This window comes from Varroa destructor, unplaced genomic scaffold (genome assembly GCF_002443255.2).
Source record: "Varroa destructor unplaced genomic scaffold, Vdes_3.0 BEIS01000006.1, whole genome shotgun sequence".
NCBI lineage: Eukaryota > Metazoa > Arthropoda > Arachnida > Mesostigmata > Varroidae > Varroa > Varroa destructor.
In genome coordinates, this window is record NW_019211459.1 from 15981931 (window position 1) to 16005651 (window position 23721).

At 38.9% G+C, this 23721-nt stretch overlaps 1 protein-coding gene and 3 long non-coding RNA genes across 9 annotated transcripts in view; 2 read left to right on the forward strand and 2 right to left on the reverse strand.

Moving 5' to 3' along the window:
* Positions 1–2734: 2734 nt before the first annotated feature.
* On the reverse strand, positions 2735–7056 carry LOC147754914 (uncharacterized). Of its 2 annotated transcripts, none has more exons than XR_015329673.1 (3): positions 6342–7056; positions 5506–5774; positions 2735–5428 (listed from the first exon to the last, which is right to left on the reverse strand). It is a non-coding gene; the product is annotated as an uncharacterized LOC147754914 (long non-coding RNA). The 2 variants fall into 2 exon arrangements; XR_015329672.1 differs by having other exon boundaries at positions 2735–5431.
* Positions 7057–7183: 127 nt separating this feature from the next.
* On the forward strand, positions 7184–13270 carry LOC147754915 (uncharacterized). 4 transcript variants are annotated; one of them, XR_015329671.1, is made up of 5 exons: positions 7184–7341; positions 7777–7897; positions 9110–9144; positions 9440–9607; positions 10506–13270. It is a non-coding gene; the product is annotated as an uncharacterized LOC147754915 (long non-coding RNA). The 4 variants fall into 4 exon arrangements; XR_015329669.1 differs by having other exon boundaries at positions 7186–7341; positions 9052–9144; XR_015329670.1 differs by lacking the exon at positions 10506–13270 and having other exon boundaries at positions 9440–9820.
* LOC111252526 (calcium-binding protein E63-1-like) overlaps positions 11958–23721 on the reverse strand; it is a 23165-nt gene continuing 11401 nt past the window's right edge. For both annotated transcript variants that reach the window (XM_022810609.2, XM_022810608.2), the window contains exons 2-7: positions 23365–23455; positions 19369–19495; positions 15053–15207; positions 14240–14350; positions 13859–14006; positions 11958–13379 (exon numbers count right to left, since the gene is read on the reverse strand). In XM_022810609.2, the coding sequence (XP_022666344.1) occupies positions 13357–13379; positions 13859–14006; positions 14240–14350; positions 15053–15207; positions 19369–19495; positions 23365–23442 (642 nt within the window). In that variant the 5' untranslated portion in view covers positions 23443–23455 and the 3' untranslated portion in view covers positions 11958–13356. The remainder of the gene's footprint in view (positions 13380–13858; positions 14007–14239; positions 14351–15052; positions 15208–19368; positions 19496–23364; positions 23456–23721) is intronic.
* LOC147754916 (uncharacterized) overlaps positions 15480–23721 on the forward strand; it is a 28128-nt gene continuing 19886 nt past the window's right edge. Inside the window, exon 1 of the long non-coding RNA XR_015329674.1 lies at positions 15480–16587. This is a non-coding gene — a long non-coding RNA (uncharacterized LOC147754916). The remainder of the gene's footprint in view (positions 16588–23721) is intronic.

The following is a 23721-nucleotide window of genomic DNA, read 5'->3' on the forward strand; positions in this document are numbered from 1 at the left end:
TATTAATTGAACAGTTATATAACATAAATAATATAATCATTGATATAAATGAGCTAACGCTCATGTTGAGAGTAAGTTCACCGAGCGACAAAACGAAAAATGGGACAACCCAGAACGGAACTTTTGCGGGTCTTCGCTGGTTTCACGCCACATCTGTGTGTTCGAACGATGAGCGAAGATAAGTAGCCTTCAAGGAGACCTAGCCGTTACATTATGGAACCAAACGGAAGTCGACCAAAGTTGTTAATCCTAATGCTAAATACGCGACCTGTCGTTATAAATGTCGTTATCTAGAAACAGACACAACTCTGTTATGATCAGTATAAAATATATATATATAACAGAAATTTTTTAATTCAGTCGGTACCATGCGCTCGCATCCGGCCCGAACGACTGTTTCGGATCTACGATTGCTAAAGCTGTGTTTAAACCCTAAATGCTAGTTATTGGCTTATGACTCGTCTAGACCCAATTACAAATGTAAATAATATCAACACTATAATAAGACAGTACAGTAAACCGGAGAGTGAATTAAAAAATCTGAGAATGATACGCGCTAGCACAATTTCGACGTTACACGTAACTAAGGTCATCGAAACGAAATGTAGTGCATCAAAGAAGACTTGAAAAACAAAAACACATTACTATTATAAAATACCAGAACTAAGTAGCTCTAACTTGTGGTCGTCGGATGGCGTGCTACCAATAAACCGTGGTTTTCGATAAGTAGAGCATTAGAAATCGCTGTTGTCTTATACAGGTCGTTCGGGTCAATCCTATTACGTGATTTATCTGCCAGAATAACACCGATCGGTCGAGGCATCTTCGGTTTCTTACTATTATTGTTAGTCTTAGTTCGTCACCATCAAAAACTATTCAGAGTGTTACATTTCTTGGGCTGTCATGCTACCCTTTGGGGAAAATGTATGAACCAACATCTCGCTACTGACGGCAACGTGCCAAGCACTTACCATGGGCCACAAAATATTTACTTTTCTGTTTGACCTTGTTTCATTGTTGCAATATCAGTGTGGCCATTAAACGCCTTGTTTGTTACCGACGTAATTGAAGTATGCGTTTTATACAAAGACGCGGCCTAATTCCGTTGAACCACCGGACCGCCTATTTCATTTATTTATTACCTACGAGTATATATGAGCGAAGGAAAATGCCAGCTAAATGCATTCAAGCAGAAATGTAACCGAGAATAGAGTTAAATAAAGGAACCTATTATTTCTATTATTATTAAGATGATGTACGATTCTGGCTGTCATCAGTATTCTAGGTAATTCAGAGTAGATAAATGATTTGATATCCCTGTGGGGCTATATAAACAATACGGACTTGGTTTATGTGGCTGATGTCGAAGTCACTCGTACGTACTAAAGAAAACCCATTGGTTTGGTTACTGCAGATACATTGGACACGTTTGGACAAAAAAAATAACTGAAACAAGCTTCTGTCTCTGTTCGACTTGAAGATATGGCGGATCAAACGATGCCTAAACATTTGAGTTCGACTACTTGAGCTAGCTCGTATCAAATTAAGCCTTAAAAACAAAATTACATTGATGAATTGTGTAGCGGTCTATCGACTAATGCCCTAATTATGAGCGGAGGGACCATTCGAGCAACATGGTAAGTTCTGAGACAACCGATCGGCATCGAACTTAACTTTTCTTTGCAGGATATTCAATAATATTGGCTGCGGGAAACTCGTCCTCATCCATACAGTACACGTCTGTCGCATGATTTGGTGCCTACGGAGGAATACTCTTAAGGACGTTCTTTTGCCAGTGCATCCAGCAAGGAGCAGAACTTAGGACGAACTGCCAGTGGTTTTCGTAGCACGATGCCGCGGTCTGGTTCTACTGGTGATCTCGATTCGTTGCCAAATAGTTTTTTGTTTTTCTTTTACCGTCTCCTTACATAAGTACACTGAAGTGTACCAGTTCCAATAGCAAAAAGCTTCGAAGTAAAGTACTTAAACACGCTAGAAGCATTATGAGAATGTCTACGAAACGAACTATCAATATTGAGTGAAATAAATGTTTAGAGAGTAGCAAAAAGACCGTCATCGTACGTGTTGTTTAGAACAGCTTGACCTCTTTCTTCACTTTTCAACTAAATGTACACGGCACTCATAAATGAAAAATTCATACGCTTTTATTTCTGCTAGAGACGCCTCAAGCCACTTAAAAGGCGGTGAAAAGCACGACTGAACGGTGTTCTTCTGTCAAACATATGGCCAAGGTCGTTTTGAACGATCCGCGCCTAGCAAATATTCCACCGCGTCACCCTAACGTTTTTAGCGTAACTAATCGTTTTAGCGTTGGCTGTTTCTCTATTTTCGCATAGCTTTTTTCGATCAAGTCTTGGATCCGAAAATCCAATCGAGTACGTCGAAATTGTACCGACTTCTCTTATGAAGCTTTACATGGTAGTATATTTAACAAAAAAATGGGATAGGTGTCCTGGACAGATGCCTCTTTCTTGACTTTTCAACATGGTCCGAGGTGTCGCTATTTTCAAATCAACTATTGATGTTAATGGGGCATCGAGCAGCTTTCATAGCGTAGGTCGAATTAAGACATCGATTGAAAAATGTACAGTTTTGTCGGCTATACTTCTCAGTGACTCTACCGTAAAAAGCTTTATGAGGTAACATCGTGATGTGGTAATGTGATAAAATTACATCTACATGAAAATGTCTAGGAAGAAATAAGAGTATCCGATTTTATTCCAGAATGATTAGTTGACCATTGCATTTATTATATTTCGAGTAGTAGCCTGACGAAAAAATCCTAAGACTACCACTACAATGTAATTAATCGGTTCTGAGTTACGTTTCCCATTGTAGGATCCAACAATCCTTAAATTGCTACACGTTCGATTTCGTAGCGGAGTTTCTATATGCGTGATAGAAAAAGATGGTCAATTGTGTACCTTAATTATTACTCATTATCAAGCAGATTAATTAAGATTTGTTACGCATTAGAGATAATATTCGGACATAACACCTGTTCGCGCACATAAAGGGAGATTCGGGTTAAAAGTCGGCTGATGCTAAAAGACTACAAGCGTTTAACCTGAAATCACCTCAAACGAATTCGACAAATGCCGCACTAAGTAACCAACAAACGTTTAATTATAATACGCTCCGTTGCTAATTATCTCAAATGGCTATAATTAGACAAGATTGGTACAGCTACATCTCAGAATATATACAAAGGTAGTTAGTCGATTGTTTATATTCGCACACACGCGTTTTAACGTGACGTACACTTCGCGTCCTCCGACCTATATCAACTGGGGTTGGTATACCCACTTAGTTACAATACGAACGATTCTTGGTACACTGGAAGTAGTATCGAAGACGCATGCAAGTATCCATGAAACGCTCGCTTTACTGACTCTCCTGATAAACTTTATCCACAACATACAGCGCAGAGGACAAATTACTACACATTGTACGTATGGTTTTCAATTTTCTTTTTAACTGATAGATAAAGCACAGTACAATGCGTTGCACCATCGTTTGGTATAACTCAGTAAACGCTGGAAGCCGTTCTTCAACCCTTTAAGCTACAGATATGTCGTATACTCGCATTGGACAAAAAGACCTTTATACTCATGTACCATCCAAAAAAGTATTAATGAGTAACATATATCTCTTTAGTTCGTCACCTATTATGGTGGAGTTCTACGATCATATTACTGACAACACATCAAGCCTTTCAGCCTACTTATAAAATCACACTTTTCTTGGTGCTCATTTTGACTGTTTTTTTCTAATTAGTGATGCTTGGATGTCTGGGTTGGCTGCAACACACCGATTGAAGCTCCTAAAGCAATACATTGCCGTCGTCGTCGTCGTCGTCTGGTCAAAGAAGAGTTCACATGACCTCTAGAGAGCTCGTTCGGCCACTCGCAAACACGCAAAGGCCGGCTCAGCAGAGTTACCAGCAGCGGTTCCTAAGCGAATATCAATAGAGGTACTTTACAGAACAAACGGTGTTATTCTCATAAAAATCACTTATAGCTACAAACCACCCGGGCTCTACCTGACGCAATGCATTTCGGGGTTGACCCAAGGGTTAGTTAATTACAAGTAATACGTTTTGCTCTAATAATGGCTCAATACAATAGTTCTACCTAGTCATGTCCCGTTTCAGTCGGCTTTGGTCAGCTTTTTTGTATCAGGTATCTAGCCTGAATAATGAATGTAAACCGCTTTAAGCTGGACATAATCATATTCCCCTAGCAATAACTACCGCTACGCTGAACTGCAATTCGGAAAGAACTTAAGAACCTAAATCGAGACCTTATGCAATAGCAATCGTTGATTAAACGGAGTGCTCTTCTAACGAGCAATAATGAGTAGATTTCTCGTTTGCCCTGCTTAAATATTGTGCTCATGGAGGGTATTTAGCTTTGTTTCTGTGCCAGGGTCGCTTAGTATGTTATCGCTGTTGTAACTGCAAACAAATTGAAATTTCACAGTCTTCACCTAGTGTGCTAAATGTATCAATAAAGACTGATTTCGTACAAATCAATAACGGGTCTCCACATGTAGCTTTTATGGACTACGTGCGAAGAAGCGTTAGCAAAGCCCTGCACATAGTACAATATTGCTGCGACCGAAATAAATCGTTCCATGTTCAATTCTATAGAAAATACTAACTCAAGAAAATGTTTACAATGTGATCAAAGTATGACCGTACCGATTTTGTTTAATTTGAGCTTTTTTTTAGCTGTCTTTCTTGTCAAACGTGTTGAACACTTTCTTTTCCTGAAGGTTTAACAGCGATCTATGTGTAGTCCTTATAGGTCCTCAGCACGTTTTCTTAACAAATAAGGCCTTATTGATAAGGGCATGTATCTGGCTCTCATCAATTTTACGCTGTTTCCCTGATACCTAAATTGCTACAAGTCATTAAAAGCGTATTTTTTCAGCCCGTTGAATGTTTTACGATACGAAAATTCTCATACAAGTGAGTTTTTTTCTCTTACTTTTCTAGCACTTATATTAAAATCATCTACGACTTCTAGGTTATTCTAAACCTTCAGAATATGTTTGTCGAATGTGTTTAAACGGAAAACAATATAACCTCGAGGCAACATGGCCGTACGTACATTACTGGAAACTCTTCTATGAGTTTCTGATCGCGTCATTCGGAATTGGGCCGTGACCCTGGTAGGTTGCTTAGCAATGAAGGATACGTAGTAAACTTGACCGTGGTAGCGCCATCTGCCGGATCCTTCGTTTAACTCTGGCTTCCGGAGCTTCTGAGCTTAAACCCGGAGGATGCTCAACCTTGGTTGCGGGACCCGTACTGGCTATTTAACCAGCCTACCTTGTACCAAATTGCGATATATAATACAGCACAATATGCGACTAGGTCTCGGTGCATGCCTCAGAGATGTGACTGCTGAAAAAAATATTTCGCTTCAATGAATTGCCCTTGATTAATAATCATCAGAGGCTTATTTTTCGCATACTTACTTGGCAAGATCGCACTTGATTGATTTTATCCATGGTTCTCGTGCCATGGCGGATTTATTCGTTGGGATGAACCTTTTCGCATTGGTTACACAATCCGGAGACCTAAGCTGCCTGACCTTAGCAAAGCCTAACAAGTATCCTAGTTGTCCTTTGCAGGTCAGGATAGATTAGGTCACATCTCTTGAATCACCGAACCCATTATCCTTCAATTCGCTCGCTTAGAAACTTTCTGTTTGATAGTACTGACACTTAATATAGAGCTATGACGCCTGCAATTAAGCCAAGGTTTACACAGACATAAAGAAATCGATTAATTTTGGCTAGAAATTTGGCAGCGTGGATTTTGTCGGAAATAGCCACGAGTACAACATTTTATACTTGTGAAGTATATTTAGATCCAAGTTAGGTTCAGAATTGGGATGCATATGCCGAAACTTGGACAGTACGTTTGAAAAATGTAGTTGAGGTTTATAGCGCTATTTAAGTGCGGAATTCAATTCTATATTATTTACAATATTTTTTTCCTTCCCTAAATAAATTAGGTCTAGCTTTTTCAACGGTTTACGTGTCATTTGTCATTAATTTACTTACGTATCGATGAATGTAAGTATCGTTTCTAAGCTTATTACACCCTTCATAAAAATGTGTTCTTGGAAAAGCATATCATTCTTCTCCTACATATCCTTTTATAACGGCTTAGCCTAGTAGCTCCATAACTGAGAGACAATCAACAGTACAGACTGATAGCGCCCTTGAGACACCTGGCAGTTCTTCTCCGAACGCCATTATAACCTTCACTTCGCTGATCCACTCAGAAAAAAATGCGTCTCACTTACATGGTCATTGCTTTTGGCCGGTGACGCCATATTTAAATAGGAAACTTCGATATATCTTTATGGTGTCCAGCACAGCTTTATGTGTCCTTTTCACACTCGAAATGCATGCGCGCTCTGAAGCTCACTCCGTAAAGCTTATTATGGATAAATTGCCTGACCGGCCTTAGATATGTCCCTCGCATCTTCGGTCCCTTTCTCTTGTTCTATCATCAGCACCCGCTAAAAAAACACCAACGACCTTCAAGAGCTGTGTTTCGAGGACGCTCTGTTTGTTATCTATCGTTGGGTTAGCTGAACAGCCAAGTATTCACTTCATATTTTCGGTAAAAGAAATTATTCGTCTTTTGCTTCCGTTTTAATGGCGACCATAATACTTTCGTATAGTAAACAAAGGCCACCTTTAGTAACGTGAAGTACATGTCAATGTTTCGATTTATCTCTTCAGTCGCCGTAACAGGGACGCTCGCTATATATATATATATATATATATATATAGAACCTAACTATAGGTGATAAATTATCTCAGTTAAATGAGAGTATGCGTAAACAAGATCGGTAAGCATTCGACATACCAAAAAATTGGTGTACTACATTTGTTTCGAAGAACCATATGCGTCAAAACTAGCTGTATACATTTTTTTTTAAGTGCCGCGTCTAATATAATATATAAAGCAATACGTTCAGTACAAATACGCTCTAAAGGCCATCAGCTGGTTCCTATTATGTTTCTCAGTAAAAATACATTCTACAATCTATAGCCAGCTTATACGCAGTTTGGCGATGGAACTTAGGGCAAGGGCAAATGCTAAGGGAAGGTTTTAAAGGGCGGCTGGTAGGTTTGCCACTGGAGTAACATTTAGTAATAGAATAACACAAATCATTTACTGTGTTATAAACGTCTAGCAAAATTTAAAAAAAGCAGCATTTTATGGTTTGATCCGCGGTACGCTTTAAGAAGCTTTGTGCTAAAAGTTGTGTGTGCTTGATCTGTGTGCCATCGGTAAGAATTATCTCATTGAGAGATCTTATTTATCTTGTTTCGTTTTCATTAAAATCTAAATATATTTAGGAATTATGTAGAAGGCCATAATGTTTAGACTTAAATAAATATGGGTCTTTTACTGTAATAAAGCAAAAAATAACTTTGTTCCACAAGCTGTTCCTAACAGCTAACTAAGAATGTCTATGAAATTTTATTAAATAGTCTGACAAAAGACAAACCGAAAATACCGCAATAACTTGTGATATTATAGCAATCTCAAAGAACCTGCAGTGGATGTTTTGCAAAAAACGATTCTGGACTTAAATCCCAAAGTTACAACTAGGAACGTACTTTACAAGGGCTTCGTGCTACCATGTTTCGAAATAATCTTTAATGATTGGCCAAGTCTTTCGCGTACCTCTAGTCACATGCCTTACCCGGTTCTAATTATAGAAAGTAACACAATGGTGTCTTCGATATTGTGGACCAGTCGGCGCTCGATGCTCTCGCAATTCCTCATAGCGGCCTCCATTTTCATCCTCTGGATATGCGTCAATTCGGCTCGGGCAGCTGAGTAAGTGCTAATAATAAGCGGCTGTCCTTAAGAATTTATTTTGATCTTAATATTGCGAAAGGGTGGCAAATCGAATGGGTGATTTGTTGTCGAGTTAACGGCCAGAGACCATAGACACACATTAAGGTGATATTTTAGGAGAATATGTAGCCTTAGATAGAGTATTTCGTTCTATAATCAGGTTTCATTTTCTAATAACAATTAAATATGAAAATTAATTGGAAGTTATCTGAACTTCGAAGAGATATGCTGTGGCCAGTGGCTAAACGCTTGCTATTGGTAACCCTCTATGCCTTAAAATTAGATACCTGGCAATAAGATATTACTAGTAAGATATCTGCATCAGCATCAGTCCGCTAAGGCGCAATCAGCCCAGCCACGCAATTTGCGACTCATCCATTTATGGAAGGTTTTCTTTTTGGCCGCTCTTTCAGCCTATACAGTCATAATCTTATCATATGTTTATTATTATCTAGCTTGTATAATTTCTCGTGTAGTTCTAATATTGTTTTTGTCAATTACGTTGGTAATAATCGTTTAATATATAAATATATCGAAAGCGAAGACCTGTAGCCTTTTTTTTCGAATATTTCTTCTAATAATAAAAATACTGCTCACTGTGAACTGTGTAAGTGTTTACGTTTCTTGAGACGTATCTGATCGAAAATGTATTCCTTACAATCAATAGATTAACCAAGATTACAATGACCCAGCTTAGAAATAACGAAACATTTTTCTTTCCTCTTTTCCCATGTTCTTCGTGTGAAATAATATAGCTTTGCCACAACACCCAAGGCAAATTGAATTAGATTCCTATAAGCAACTTCCTTTATTCGTACAGGCTTAATTAAAATAGAAACATGTGTCCTATCTCCACTATTTCGAGGTATTTAATATAGTCTCGGTGTCTTGGCAGATTTTCCAAGCAAGGACCTTTGAGGGTCCCTACTTGATCCCCTTTAGTTGACGAATCAATTTTTGCGAATCATATTCAAAGTTTTCTGCATAATAATGAGGCGTACAAGACGAGCAGAAGGCGGGACTTTCTTTTTGGACCCAATAACAAACGCTTCGAACTTCTGGACTGCTCTTAGAGGGGCCACGCAATTCTATCATAGTAAAAATTGTTCGTATCCGTATGACCATGAGTATAGGCCGATAACTCCTTGTATTCCTGTCAAATGTGTCGTGGGTCGATGCTTTCTGGAACAGCAGGGACCTACAGGAAAAATTGTACCTGTCTGCAAGTAAGTTAAGTTATTAAATGTGTTAGATTATTACTATGGTTAGGAAATAATTGACATAACTCTTTATAGCTAGCGATGTCGCCTTCAGCGAATTTGACTGTCGTTGCTTTAATACTATAATAGCTTAATTTGGCTTTACCGGGATCTTGGCCGGGACCTGAAATACTCAACCCGTACAAACTGTACGATGACACCGCGCAAGGAAATGCGGACACTAAAAAGTTATGGGTCTTATTAATCGATACTTTGACATGACATAACTTATCATATTATTACTATTGGCATTGTTTCACAGGAATCTCCCGGCAGAATGCGTTTGCCGTGGAAGGTGCTACATCACAAAAAGGCTTGATAAGAAGGGCCGATGTCCTGAGTGCATTTGTCCGTGACTGAGTCCTTTGAGCGTGAACTGTAAATATGGCAAGATTGGATAAGACCTATCCGTGTAGTGAGAATACATTAAGTGAGTGGATGAATCTTGCTTAGCTTTCTGAACTTCAGATGTTTCCTCAAGGAGGAATGCTTTAAAAATTTCATATAATAAAAGGAAGTTTATGAAACTATAGTGGAGAGTTGATAACACCAACTTCACTTTTCGGACTTCAAATGCTACTTCAGGAAATAATATTTTAATGAGTACTCGTAATAAAATAAAGTCGGTGAGATAATGATGGAATTTTTTTGTTACATTTTTTTTTTTATTATTGCTGCACAGTTGATTATTTTGGCAGTGCGCTCTATATTTAACGGCGGCAATACGAACTGGATTTAATAGGCAAAAATCCTACTTAATAATACTTTGTCTGTTCCCTTTTCTAAGGAGACGAGCCAGCAATTTTGGAATGGCCGGCACCATCATTAAATGCACAAATTTTTACTAAAATTCCCGCAATTTAGCTCCTTATACGCAGAACATACGCCTCCACATGCATTGCACATTCACATATTGGCTAATCTACTATAAAAATATCCCTAAATAAACTTGGCAAGTACAATTTGCATATACATAATTATTGAAAAGTAAAAAATAAAAATTCTAATTAGACAGGTCTTACAATATATATATATATTTTTAATTTAGTTTCTAGTTTAAGACAATTGATAGCTTTGGGCGAGCGCTTTGGTGGAAAGATAAGTTTTACCCCTACAAAAACTTTTGCATAAAACGATTGACGGTTTGACCTTTCAAACTAACCCTACTTCTTCTTTCTAGATCGCATTAAAGAAAAAATATATTGCAGGAATAGTGAAGCACGACTGGTCATGCATGACACCGTTTTAGATCTTTATCTCGCCTACAAGCCACTGCAAAATTACATCTCTTTTACGACTGCCCCAGTGACGTCATTCTCCTTTTCTAGGTCGATTATCATCGGCCAATGGAATGCGTGTCGGTGACGGTGCAATAATACTGTGTCCACCTACTAAACACACGGACACGTAAAGGGGTCTAACAGGAACCGGCGCAGGCACATCTGGCTACGTACTAAGAGCCTGGAGCAAGCAAGCTCAACTCGGGTAACACCGGACGCAAAACTTATAACACTTGTATACCCAATGAGGTCTGTCTTTTTGTTCACAGAACGTGGATGAGCTGACACATAATCGATTCCCTTTTCCAAGGTTTTCCGCGGCTTTTATCGTTCATGTTTCCACTGGAAGGCCACTGTGTAGTAATCTTAGTATTATCTCTAAAGTACAAGTTATTTATTTAGATAGATACAGACAGTCTGATTTTTGTATAGAACCTTATTTGAAAAATTGGCCTTACTTTGACTTCCGATGCTAAGTTCAAGTTTTGTTTAAATACACATTTTAGTTTTTTTCTGTCGTCAACTGTATATGCACTACGATGGAACAATGTTGCAGCGTTGTTTTGCAGGAGAACCCGAAACATTAAGGTGGTGTAAGTGCTTCGTAGTTACTCGAAGTTTCCATTATCTAAGAGATACTGATTTGTTAATAAATTAAACTACTGAAAGCATTGCTGATAACGAAACGAAAATTAACAAAAAAAACGCGCATCTTTTCTCAAAATATGTTTTAATCACGGCAAGTCTACACCAGTAACGCCGTTACATTAATATTAATCTAGTATTACTATTTCCCTATTTATTATTACTAATTTAATTTCATCTGTCATGCAGCATCCGTTACTAGTGGGGCTCCAACTCGAAAAGCCTAGACTTTTCGTCGCTCAAGCCGTTTCGCCACAAAACTACTAGTATTATTGCCCTTATTTTTACAGCGAAGACCATTGTATGCTGCATTTACCATCTGTCGTCAATACATCATTACGGTTACCTATTTTTCGAAATTAAATCTTGCCCAAATGGCTACAGCTAATGAAGGGTGGCGCCGGAGGTAGGGACACTGTACAAACGGATAACAGTATTAACCTTTCCGTGTTGAAACGACCTCATTTGTGCTGTTAGGCAGAGTCTGCATAGCACTTAAGAGACTTTGCTATGTACAACACTTTCGAACTATGGCTGAAAAATATGTATGTACATAGGGCCAGTGACAAGTGCTAAAATTATTCCGGTTGAACCTTATTCACGAATCTGTCTATGGCCACTGGCCGCAAAGATATATTACTATTTTCACCATTCCCTGCAATTTTCGCGCGGAAACGTAACGGTCCTATAAAAACGGTCACATAAAAATACAGGGTGGCATTATGTCCGTGCACACTCGCCTTCTCAGTTCGGACTCGCTCACAATAGTTACGCTGCTTATCCTGGATGTAAGAGGTACGCAAAGCATATCCTATAGACGTTAATTTCGAATCACATATGCTAAAGAAAAAGATGTTTTTGTTTAACCGGGTTTTATATTATTCATCGTATTAATTTAACCTCAACATTGTGTTTACGACGCATCGAACTAAATGAATCTAACAGCTAGTCGACTAGCTGTTAGTCATGGAAAGCAAAACTAGCTTAGACCCTATTTAAACAATGGTATACAGAGCGACACGCCCATTAGCAAAATCAGTTCGCCGCCAAAATGTCATTTTTCACAACCATTTTCAGCCAAACGATAGATATGCGCCGGCTTCTGTCGATAACTTCACAGGCGTATTTCTAAGCGTCGTAGGATCCACACGAACGAAGGTGATAACTGACGACATCCCTTGTAGCAAGGATATCTTAATTGTCTATATTATTAAAGAAGCCAATAGTCAGTAATAATGTTTCTTCTCGCCTGTCAGTGTCATCTGAGGATACAGCTCTCCGCTAGATTGAGCCGATCCTCAAGTGCTTCCAGCAACTAAGTCTGGTCTCGGATACGTGGGTATGGACGGAAAATTCAAATAAATTTTAATATCATTATATATTTTAAATTTACTTGTCAATATCTGTGCGGCAAGGTTCCTTGTGGAGTCTTTGCATATTCTGGGCACTGCATACATTTTCGCATTGTAGCAGAACTAACAGTATATCAGGCCAGTTCATTTGTAGTAACTGGAGCAACGGCAACTAAAATTTAAGTCATTGTCAGAGACGCTTCAGAGCGGCATGACACGTTGAGCAACATTTAGCACAGCGTAGAAATGATACTTGCAACTGTTACAATTTTTGGTTATGATAAAATCACAAGCGGTGCATCTTTGGGTGTAAAACAAGCACCTAATTTATCGCGTACTATGATAACAAAATGCGGAATGAGTGACAAAACAAGGCCGACATATCACAATCGTAGACAAAATGTGCATCGTTCTCATATCATTTCTGAAAATTCTATAAAGATACTCATGGATGAGGAAGTAAACATCCTCATGCCGTAGAAAGGCAAAGGATATTTCATGCCTGAAAAGGCAAAGGTCTGGAACAATCGCTAAAAATCTGCTCAAGTTTGAAACTTTAACAGGAGATGAAATCAAAAATATATTAAGTGGGAGAAATGTTGCGAGAAATCAAAACAAGAACAAAAAAAAAGGTAAGCAAATCTTCTCTCTGATTAGAGTCTAGCAAGCTTTTTACAGAACCAACATTTGACAACGCGTTCTCCTTGTCGTGGCCGTCGTCCGGAAATAATCGCTTGAAACCATCGTGCGAGATTAGTGTACGATGCACACATATGTGCGAAGACGCTATTTATAAAGAAAAAAAAAAAAAAACAATACATGCACTGGATTTTCCCGAAGAGACGTCAATCGATGCGATCACATTCATCTTTTGGGGGCGAGCATGTGACGCCTACGTATATTCACATTAGAGCTGCCGCAAACTCTGAAAAACAAATAAAAATTTCTGGACTAGCTAAAGGGCAGACACATTGAACTGTTTCTAAGGTTTTTTATGTGAACGATTTAAAGTCAAAAAGAGTCCTTAATTAACTGCGAGTGCATCAAGCTATCTCCACATTTTTTTTTGTAGAAAAATGATCATGATGATTGTAACACTAATTATAATAAAAAAATATAAACTTGGTTTATTCACGAACTGTAGTCCACCTCATCCCAGTTGATAGTAATGACAATAAGTAGTCTTTGTTAGCGAAACAAATCTAACACACGTTTCTCAAATAAAGGACGTTTCTTTTCTCCTTGAGTGAACTTTCCTGCTTGAACAATAGGTATATCCAGCAAAGTTTGTGTTTGTGCTAGAGCAACGGCTTATAGAAATAAATGAAGAACTGAAACAAATATAAGGGATGCATAGATCTGCTTAGACTGGATATTTCAAAGGTTATCAATTACTGGTCGTACCTTGGTAATCGATGCGTCCATCTCGATCAGCATCCGTTTGCCGAAGGATGTCGTCGAGCTCCTCTTCGGTGAGCTTTTCTCCGATTGTATCCATTGCTCTTCGAAGCTCTGCCCGTGTAATGAAACCATCGCCATCCGTATCAAATATCTTAAAACAGATACGAAACAATACAGATTTTAGCAGAACTTTATTGTTTTCATCTGGCCAGACTGTGTAAGTCTTCAGTTGTGTTGGACCGTATGTCGGGACCGCCAGAAACAATATTGATTGAAAGGTTTTTGGCGGATTATGATTAGCAGACGACATTTAAGGTTATCTGATCAATTCGAAATTGTTTTAAGTTTTGCGCTGTAAACACAGCAAATAATTATTAACGGTACCTTGAATGCCGCAATTATGTCCTGATCGACGTCTTCCGCCCCCGATTGCGCTGCATCCTTCGATAGAATATCGTCGATCCACTGAAGAAATTCAAATTCGTTCAAACTCACCTAATAAAAGTTTCGAATAAATAAATAAATACAGCAGTTGTGTGAGCTGAATATGCCAATTTCGCGGAGTCTCAGTTGCTTTGTGAAATGTATTACGCAACCTAAAAACTACAAAAGAATGCGTTTTTACTGGACAATTTTAAAAAGTCATCTTTTTTTTTGTTTTTATAGCTGAGTAAGCAAACAATATGAGTGGGGGCATTTGGGAGACGTGTCAGAGAAACGGTAACGGCTCTAACCTATTTTCCTTCCGATTTCTATGAACGTGAATAGATATAATCATAAATTAGTCTATATCCTGTACTCCTATGCTAGAGCGAGTAGTTGTTCTCTTCCGGCCCATCTCGAAAAAGGTTCTGATGGCCTTCTCGATTCTTAGCGCGAAGTTTTGATTCTGCGAAAAAAAAAATTGGTAAAAACAGTATGTCTGTAACAAGTAGCGTCTAAATATATTGAAAAGAACTTTAGACTCTTATTTTAACTGATTAGCCTCGCTACTATAGAAATAAACTATAAATACTGATACCGATTTGGTTCATATATCTAAAGGAAAGTGGAACATGCAAAACCGTTCATTTCGCAATAGATAATTTATCGTCTACAGAGCTAAAATCGGTTGCTAGTCTATACCATATGCAGACAATTCAACCGTATGAGTTAATAATATCATAGAATAGCTTCACGTTTGTTAGGCCCGAATACCTGTCCTTCAGGTGACGTTGCCTTGTCTTGCAGCAGCAAGTCGAGCGTCTCGTGCGGGATGTTGAATCCCATTCTGCACAGCATATCTTCCAGTTCTTCTAGTGATACCCGCCCGTCATGATTAGCGTCTAGCATACTGAATGCTGTACGCAATTCTGCAATGCAAAAAAAAATAAACGAAAAAAATCTTTTTTCTGTCTTCGTTAAATCCATACAGATAAACTTGCTTCAATTGTGTCGTATCCTACTGAGCGTAGTGGCTCATTACGTTTCAGAACCCCTAGACTATGTCGAACCGCCGAAGTAGGAGCTGTATGAAATTGGCTGTGCCTTTACAAAGATGTGTGTGACTTGAGCTATGACTTGTGATGACTGTGAGCGTGTAAGGGCATGCCAGCTAAATCGACATGTCTTGCCAAAGCTTTGTCAGCATTCAATTAATAAAAACATATTCTGGTTCAAAAGGTAACAATAAGAAGGAGAGTTTGAAGAGACTGAGATTAACCAAGAATTACATGACAATCTCTTTGTAGTCACGACTACAAAAATAGCATTGATACCAAACAATTACAAGCGGTGCCTAATAAGCCTTATATATATATATATATGTATAACCTAAATACCTTAGTAACTGAGGAGTGCACCTTGTAGCTTTTGATGCTACCCATATAAAATGCTAAGTAGTCCCGAATATATCTGTTACAATAACTCGGGATAATCTGTGACTCGGGGAGTTGGCTGGATAGTTTGACTGAAGTATTTCTAACAAACTATCTAGAAAGGTATAGATCAGATGTGGGTTAGTTCGTGACGGACGAATATGGCAACAGAGTCAGAACGTACTTTACTGTAGAAGGGATTCTGACAGTTTAAAGATAGTTAAAATGACGTCACCTTGGACAGTTGACACTATATTTAAGTGCTAAAAAATTTTTACTTCCAAACGACAGCTGTGCACGTAACTATCAGTTCAACAAGGAATACATAAAAATAAAAAAAAAGGACGTGTTATGGTCAACCTTCTGACTCGAAAACGTAAGCATTTCGGGCATACTTCAAGGCAATAATCCTTGGCTAAATGTTAAGTTTTGACGATTCGCGAATGAGCCTCGTTCGTTCCATTGAGTTGCTCGGTACGTTAATGGAACATCGGAAATGTTAACGGAAAACTCAAGTGTATCACAGGTAGTTTTAATGGTGGACATTATATCACCGTTTCAGGATGATTTGTGAATCGTGAGACCGTCGAGAAGGTAGACGCCATGCAAGCTGTTTTTTTTTTCGAGGTGTAGAAGAAGTATAGGAAACGAGGATTGAACTTTATGAAGCTTATTATTTTACTAAATAGTTCTACCTACGTGCATAACCTACCTACGTGTACACGTAAGAAGCGATACGTCAAGTACGACATGAATGATTACGCGAGATGGTGTTAAACGCTTTTTCAACGTCAACAAAGACTACTGGGAAGGCTATTCCTTCATCGAGCAATGAAAGCTATATTGCGAGTTCGCGTAAGATTTTATACTAAAAACGTAAGTTTCAAGTGAACATTTGAAATATGTTTCGAAAAATTTAAACAGGATAAAGTAGTTAATGGAAGCAAGCATGACTTCCGTCATAAACGTTTCATAAACTAGTGATGGTACGCGCGACCTCTACAGTGCGTTGCCTTAAAACAGTATTTGCTCAAGATTTTATCATTATGGGCGCGTTACATAATTTCTTCTGGCTTCGGTAATAAATGATTAGGTTGGTTAGTTAGTTACGAAATTGTTCTGTAAGAAGTTAACATAACGGCAAAGCAATTTTTGCGTCGGAGAGCAGTTTACCGCGCTCTACTGGGCTAGTGAATCTGAGCTAATCTGGGTCTTCTATTGTAACGACTTAAAACTGTTTAATATAGAAAAACAGAATCTTACATTGATTTATAACTTTAATTATACGCTAAACTTTTGTCGTTATTCATTGGTTCAAAAAAAAAAAAGTGTTGTTTCTACTTAATCTTAAAGATCGAACTTAAGTAAATATATTCCTGTGCTTAAAACGGCAAAAGTAGATACATTTGAATATATATATATATATATATATATATATATATATATATATATATATATATATACGTATGCGTGTACCAATGGGCCGTCGAAACAGTTCGAATGGCGCCACCAAGCGGCTTCAAGTGTAATATATCGCTGTTATCAGCACTTCGAGGGCAACTGTTTAACTAGAAGAAGCATGGCAGCGTGGCATGATGTCGATTTCAGATATTACGTAACGAACAGATAACACTAACCTTGTCTTTGCCTGAGGCCAAGGCTGCCTCGGCGAAGAAGGCGACAGGAAGTCGGAAAACCGCTGGAAGTGCTCACTCGAGCGCCCATAACGAGATGCTGTTCATATCAGGCTAATCAAAGGGCGCTAGTGGTGTCTTTGTGTTTTTTAGCAATATGGTTAGCTTTAATAAAACTGGGCTTGTTATTACACCACACAGATTTAGGCCGCGAGCGTAATTGACGGGTACCTATTTTTGAACGTGTTGATCTATGTTCAGTATTGCACGGATCGAATTGTCGTAACAAGAGATGTTATCTCAGGCTGGATTATTGCCACTGTGGTCCATGAACGTATGAAACGACAGCTAATAAACAAATGTTACGAGTTTTACGCCCGACAATGCCGTTAAGCATTGCCGCAGATAGCTGGCTTCCACGCTCAGTTTCACACAGCTAACAGGTTGAGCGTCTATCTAGACCTTTCCGTTACGAAAAACGTTTAACAGAGTCTTGCATATACTCCCTATCGTTACGGATTAAACGTGACGGAAAAAGCACAGTATCGAATCACTTTCTGTCACCGCTCGTTTGCAAAAAGTTTAAAATTAGTCCTTTTGTAACTTGCTTCAAATCTAAAGTACGCCAATGATATCACGATTTTTTAGTTCACCGGAGCTATTTTAGTTTCTTCGCTTTTGTATGTACATTTGAACGGAACTCACAGCTGGGATTCGTCGAGTGAATTTACTGTCCATTGGCACGGCACGATCCCGGAGCCTGGTAAAACAGATAGGTTCACGTGTGCGCCAATGGCAGTAGGTTGCCTCACTCTCACCGTTTTATCTGCCAGCAATCCTACGTATAATAGGACAGAGCCATGCAACTGGCTGCCGCCCACACAATCTTCCGAGGGCGACACCCACTAAGAAAAACAATACACAACCTGTCTGAAGAGTAAACGTCAAATTGAATTAGCACTTTGCTTGAATTAGAGTTATAACGTTTTCTGCCATATTGCTGAGACACCCGTAGCTTTCACAGCGCCTGAATGCGTATTAAACGAACGAAAATGATACTGGTTCAAATATCGCCTATAAGTATCGGTCACCGGCCAACATCCAGCAAATCTCAGAATCAACCCTTTATTTTTTAGTGCATTCATCTGTCGATACACAGAAGCCAGACGTCTCCAAACGTTCACGCCTCATCGGCCCCTCATGGACAACAATGGACGGAACAGCTTTACACAGTTAACACGTTCTGTTAGATATCAAGACGATGATAGGGCTTAAACAGTGTAGATGCCCTTTGCCTAACATCTCTTAACGTTTTAGCTGGCAAATGGTACATTGACAACTATCATGAGCTCGGTTTATATCGCTCGTGGCGACTGATGCCAGATAGCGACCAACATCGATGATTACAGAGATGATGCTGAGAGCGACAATGTTAATAAATACGCAACAATACCAGCAGTACGACAAACGGTACCCGTTTTTACGACACGTCCTATTGCCTATCTCCCTTTAATTGGATTACCTTAATAACATTTATTAATTCAGCTTACATTAGAAACATGACCGTATTGAGCAGCCTTCATAGCAATAACAAATCGTATGGATAAGTAAACAAGACGCTAGGCTCGTTTCTTGAAATTGCCTTTATTTCCTCTGTCTCTATTGGCTTTTCGAGTTACATTGGCATGTCTTGCGTTGGAATTTGAATTTATCTTTCGTCTCTATTGACAACCTTTGACCTACTAACGGCCGAATAATTAGACTCTAGAAGCCTAGCCGATCTAACGATAACAAGCGATGGAGATCGATTGATTTACAGATCATATCGTTCATTGTAGCCATCGAAAGATTTAACACTGGCGTAGGTAATAGGCTTACTCCTTAGAGTTACTGTTGTTCTATCCTAAAAATGTTGTTTTTCGACTATTATTTAACGTATCTAACTTACGCATCGCAGGCAACACTTTAATATTTCAGCTGATTTCCATTGAAAATACTGTATTATACAGGCGGCGCTGTTTACCTTTGAGCTTTTGAAGGCGACCCGCCTCAGGCTTTTCGTTTTCTTTAATTTTTGGCGACCTCGCCGATGTGGACGTATTAGATGACCCGTCTTCGTCATCGTTGGGCTTTCGAATCGTTAGACATACCTGCGAAAAGTTACATATAATGGAACAATTATATTTAACGTTCGATCCCATGTTAACCTTAGCTTTGTTGAGGATCCGCTTATCTACAATATACCGGGCAGAAGCAAGAACCAATCACGCTAGATTATGTATATATATGTATACATATGTATATATATACATATTGGGTTGTTCAGTGCGAAACGTAACAGAGTGGACCTCAATTCTTCGGACTCTTCCCATAAATTTAGGTTTTTCTTTTCATTCGAACTATGCAACATTGTATATGACTCTTTGCCGTTTGATCGTCGGGGTTTTTAAGAAAAAGAGGTAATTTGTGGCAGCAATAAATGGCGAATATGGTCGCCATATATATACATATAACAAACAAGCCCCGACTGTAACCCGTGCATTTTTGGCACGGCGACTCTTGCGGTGTAAGGTCGTGCAGAAGGAGGGGTTTACTTCTATTTCTATGCAAAATTTTTCATCTATTATTTCTATGGTATACTTCAGCCGTAATCGATAAACAACTAGCGAAGAAGCTGTTATATCGATAATACCTGCATTAGACAGATAGTATAAGTTTTTGCAGTTCTACATTTGCTTGAGACTGATGTCCTGCTGATTCACTGCGATTATCATGGAGAAAGCCTTTTTCCTTATAAATCGCAATTCGATGGGAGAATGAATTGCCGCTATAACATGAACCGCAAACAGAGGCACAGGTATCTTATCTTCGCTTAAATCACGCGATACCTACTTTTTCAATTTTTTTACTATACTCAAAAATAACGCCCATAACTTGAACGTGTTTAGCTCGTGTACACTTTGAGATAGATCAATTTCCACCACAGCTTTCATTCTTAACATTTCTCAATAAAAGTTATTCCTCTTTTTCGTACAGGCTCTACCACCAAACTCCTTTGTTCCGGGCGACGGCTCACGCTTTTCCAAAAACTTCACCGTACATAACGTTTATACGGCGAGCTGTCTCTGCCCCTTGTGGCTCCGAAATCGAATTTGGTCGAATCCCTTCGATTCTCTACGGCCCACTTCAAGTCGCCTGTTGAGCGCTCGCGTGGCGATATTTGACTGGAACGTTTCAGATCTCAAAGAGTGCAAATGCGTGTCAAATATGAAAACAAAGAAAAAATGTAGACCGTTAAAGAACAGCGTCATGTTGAAGTATGAGATTAACGTTCGTCACGTTTCACGCTGAACAACCTCATATATATATATATACGTATAGATGCATCAACTTATGGCAGAACTTCATGTCATTGCGCTGGTAACGGACACAGTTTCGCCGATAATTGAATGGCCATCTCCTTGAATCATGTGTTTCCATAGCCACTATTAGCTGAGGGCAATACAGCCCTGCTGGTCGAAATTTTAGCGTTGGCCAAAATCATTCCCAGAAGTTAACAAACAGAAAAATAAAGAGTTCGCAGGATTTTCGCATTCACCGTTGACCATCCGGATATAAAAAACATATTGAATATATATGTAGGTAACGTTATGCATTATGCGCTTAGCATTTAATGCAGTTTCTTGTACATAGGGATGGCGGAAGCTGAATTCAGCTTCTGGACCTTTGCCCAATTAGAGATAAAACGGGATGCCTGCACGATATCAACTTGGACCTAGTCCTACGTCCAGCGTGTAAGAGTATACAAAGTATAGGCCATAACTCGGCTCTTTAGATATCCTGCATTTGCTGCTTAGCTAAAATGATAACGACCCGTAGAGCAGAGTCAGGAGGCGTCCTATCGTTATGACTCCCCACCGTTTTATTAATAGCCCGCGAGCCCAAGTGTTATTGACGGTTCTAAGGTAAACTGTAGTATTGCGCATTGTTTATTGAAGTTTGTAAGATTATTACTAAGACGGTCGGAGAGTTTCAATGGTCTACCCTGAAACAAAGGAAAAACAACAGATGTCTTTCATAGCAAGATCCGTCTTGAAGCGTAATTCTATCGGCTTTATCTCCGCTACCCAACAACCCAGCAAAATTCTATGAAGGCTAGATACTGTAATCTACAAGCTTAGGCCATGCATCTCGTTTAAGCCATACTCCACTGTCCGGTTAAGCGTGTAGTTCTTCATCGCATAAACGTTTGACATCGAATACGTTTAACAGTGATACTGAATATCATTAATTTACGGTCATTGACGGTAGTAGTCCGACAGTACACATACAGCGTAGAGATATACGTATACATAACCTTAACAACAGCGTTTTAAAATCAACATAAACCTTTTAGCGGTGTGACGTCTTCAGAAATCAGTTTTTTATTGCAAACCTTACGTTTTGACCTTTATCCATTATGCAGTTTGTACGTGGGCCCAACTCTGCAGTTACCGTTATCCGGTTGAAGATTTCGCGCTGACGTAAAAACCCTATTCGATATGTTCAAGATTCTAGGTTTGCTTTTCGCTGAAATAGCATTATCGATGGCTGGCCACTGTAGAAGAAAAGCTTCCGAATGACAAGGCCTTGAAATTCTGATAGTCACCTGATCTGAGCTGATACCTGACCTGACCTGAGCTGATAGTCACTCGAAATTCTGCCCAGGCAGAATTTCAAGTGACTATCAGCGACACGAGCTTTTAAGCGACTTTAAAAAGTAAACGAAAGTACTGCGTTTTTCATACAAACAAAAGCATTTTCTCTAAAAATGTTAGAACAGATTTTATCAAACGAAGGCCGTAAACAACACACCGTTTCAGCAAGTTCTATCATGTCATACATCTAATACCTGGCCAGATCTGTACAAAACAATAGACCCTTTTATCATCTCCCAAACACCCACGTGCTGTGTACAAACAGATGTTAGGTGATCAGAAGGTTAGGTTGTTTTTATGTGCAGGTCTTATCTGTGTGCTTGGCTTGACAAGGAGATACAACGCAACAAACTGTTTAGCTAAACTGCGTTGCCGCGAGACTTAACAGATATTCGACCAGTTCGCCTAAAGACCATATAGAGCTGATGATCTGCCTACGAAAAGTTCAATTAGTTATATAGATTTATCTGAATGTAAAAAGACTCGTTTCACTGCACGTATGCTTACATCATGTCGGTTCAGCAATATGTACGTACTGTTAATTTTAAGTAGTTCTAAAAGACATGTTTAGGGAGCCTGTGTTTTCTAAAGCAGTCTATAAAAACGTTACTCGCGTTACGTCAACGTACTGCGTAGGAACAGTTATCCTTACCGCAACTGAAGAAAAAATCGCTAATTTTAATAACGCGTTTGATTACGAAAGCTAGGAATACGTAAGCTGGTCTAATGTTGAAAACGAATATAGAAAAATCGCTTGTTTTAGGCTAGAGACCCTCGAAACACTGACCGTGAAAACGTGTTGAAATAACATCGTGAACGAGCCTATAGTGGATTCTATCCGAAATACTGTTTTCTCTAATATCGTAGCGAGCTTGTAAGATCTCATTAAAGCCCGCATTCATCAATATTTTCATATATAAGTTACGGCTTGTAAGAGAGTCTTTTGATGAATGTTATGTATTAAAAGTCATACTCTTGGCGCTATCTATCTGCCGCTAGTGAAGCCGCTTGCTATATACTCTATCTTTTAACAGATACATATTATTTAGCGAACGAAAAGCGTTTGTAGATTATGGTGATACCTATGTATGTCTTCAAGTTTAATTCTCTTCGACATTATGGAACGAGACTAAGGGCTAGCCACCAATTTTGCCCACGTTTCGCTTAAATCCTCATCATCAAGGAAGACTAAAACTTGCCTGCTGACAATGGTCTGATTAACCAAAAATTACAGAGATTGTACGTTTAATACGCAGTGATACATTTTAGTGGCGATCAAATTTAGCTCAATTACATGTTTTTCCATATCTATTATATAATACCTTCTCAACAAGAGCTTTTTCCACTTGGACAGATGACCGTCGTTTGGGCCGCGGTAGAACAATCGTTGATTCACACATCGGGTCGCCGTTGCTGAAAAGTTCGAAAGAACGTCATGTAAAAGCGGCCTGCTTTTAGAGAGGGGTTCTACTTCGTCAATTCTACGTCTTTAAATTGTTTGAGGTGACTCATATCGCGGAAACTTTGGATCTTAATACGTACTACATGCTTAGACAGCCTTTTGCCGGGAGCTATCGGTAATAAGCTGTGGACCCGTAGAGCTAAGTTATATCGCGTAGCTATCTAGAGCCTAATAAAAATAGATCATAGAAATGTTGTATATAAAGGATGTATATATA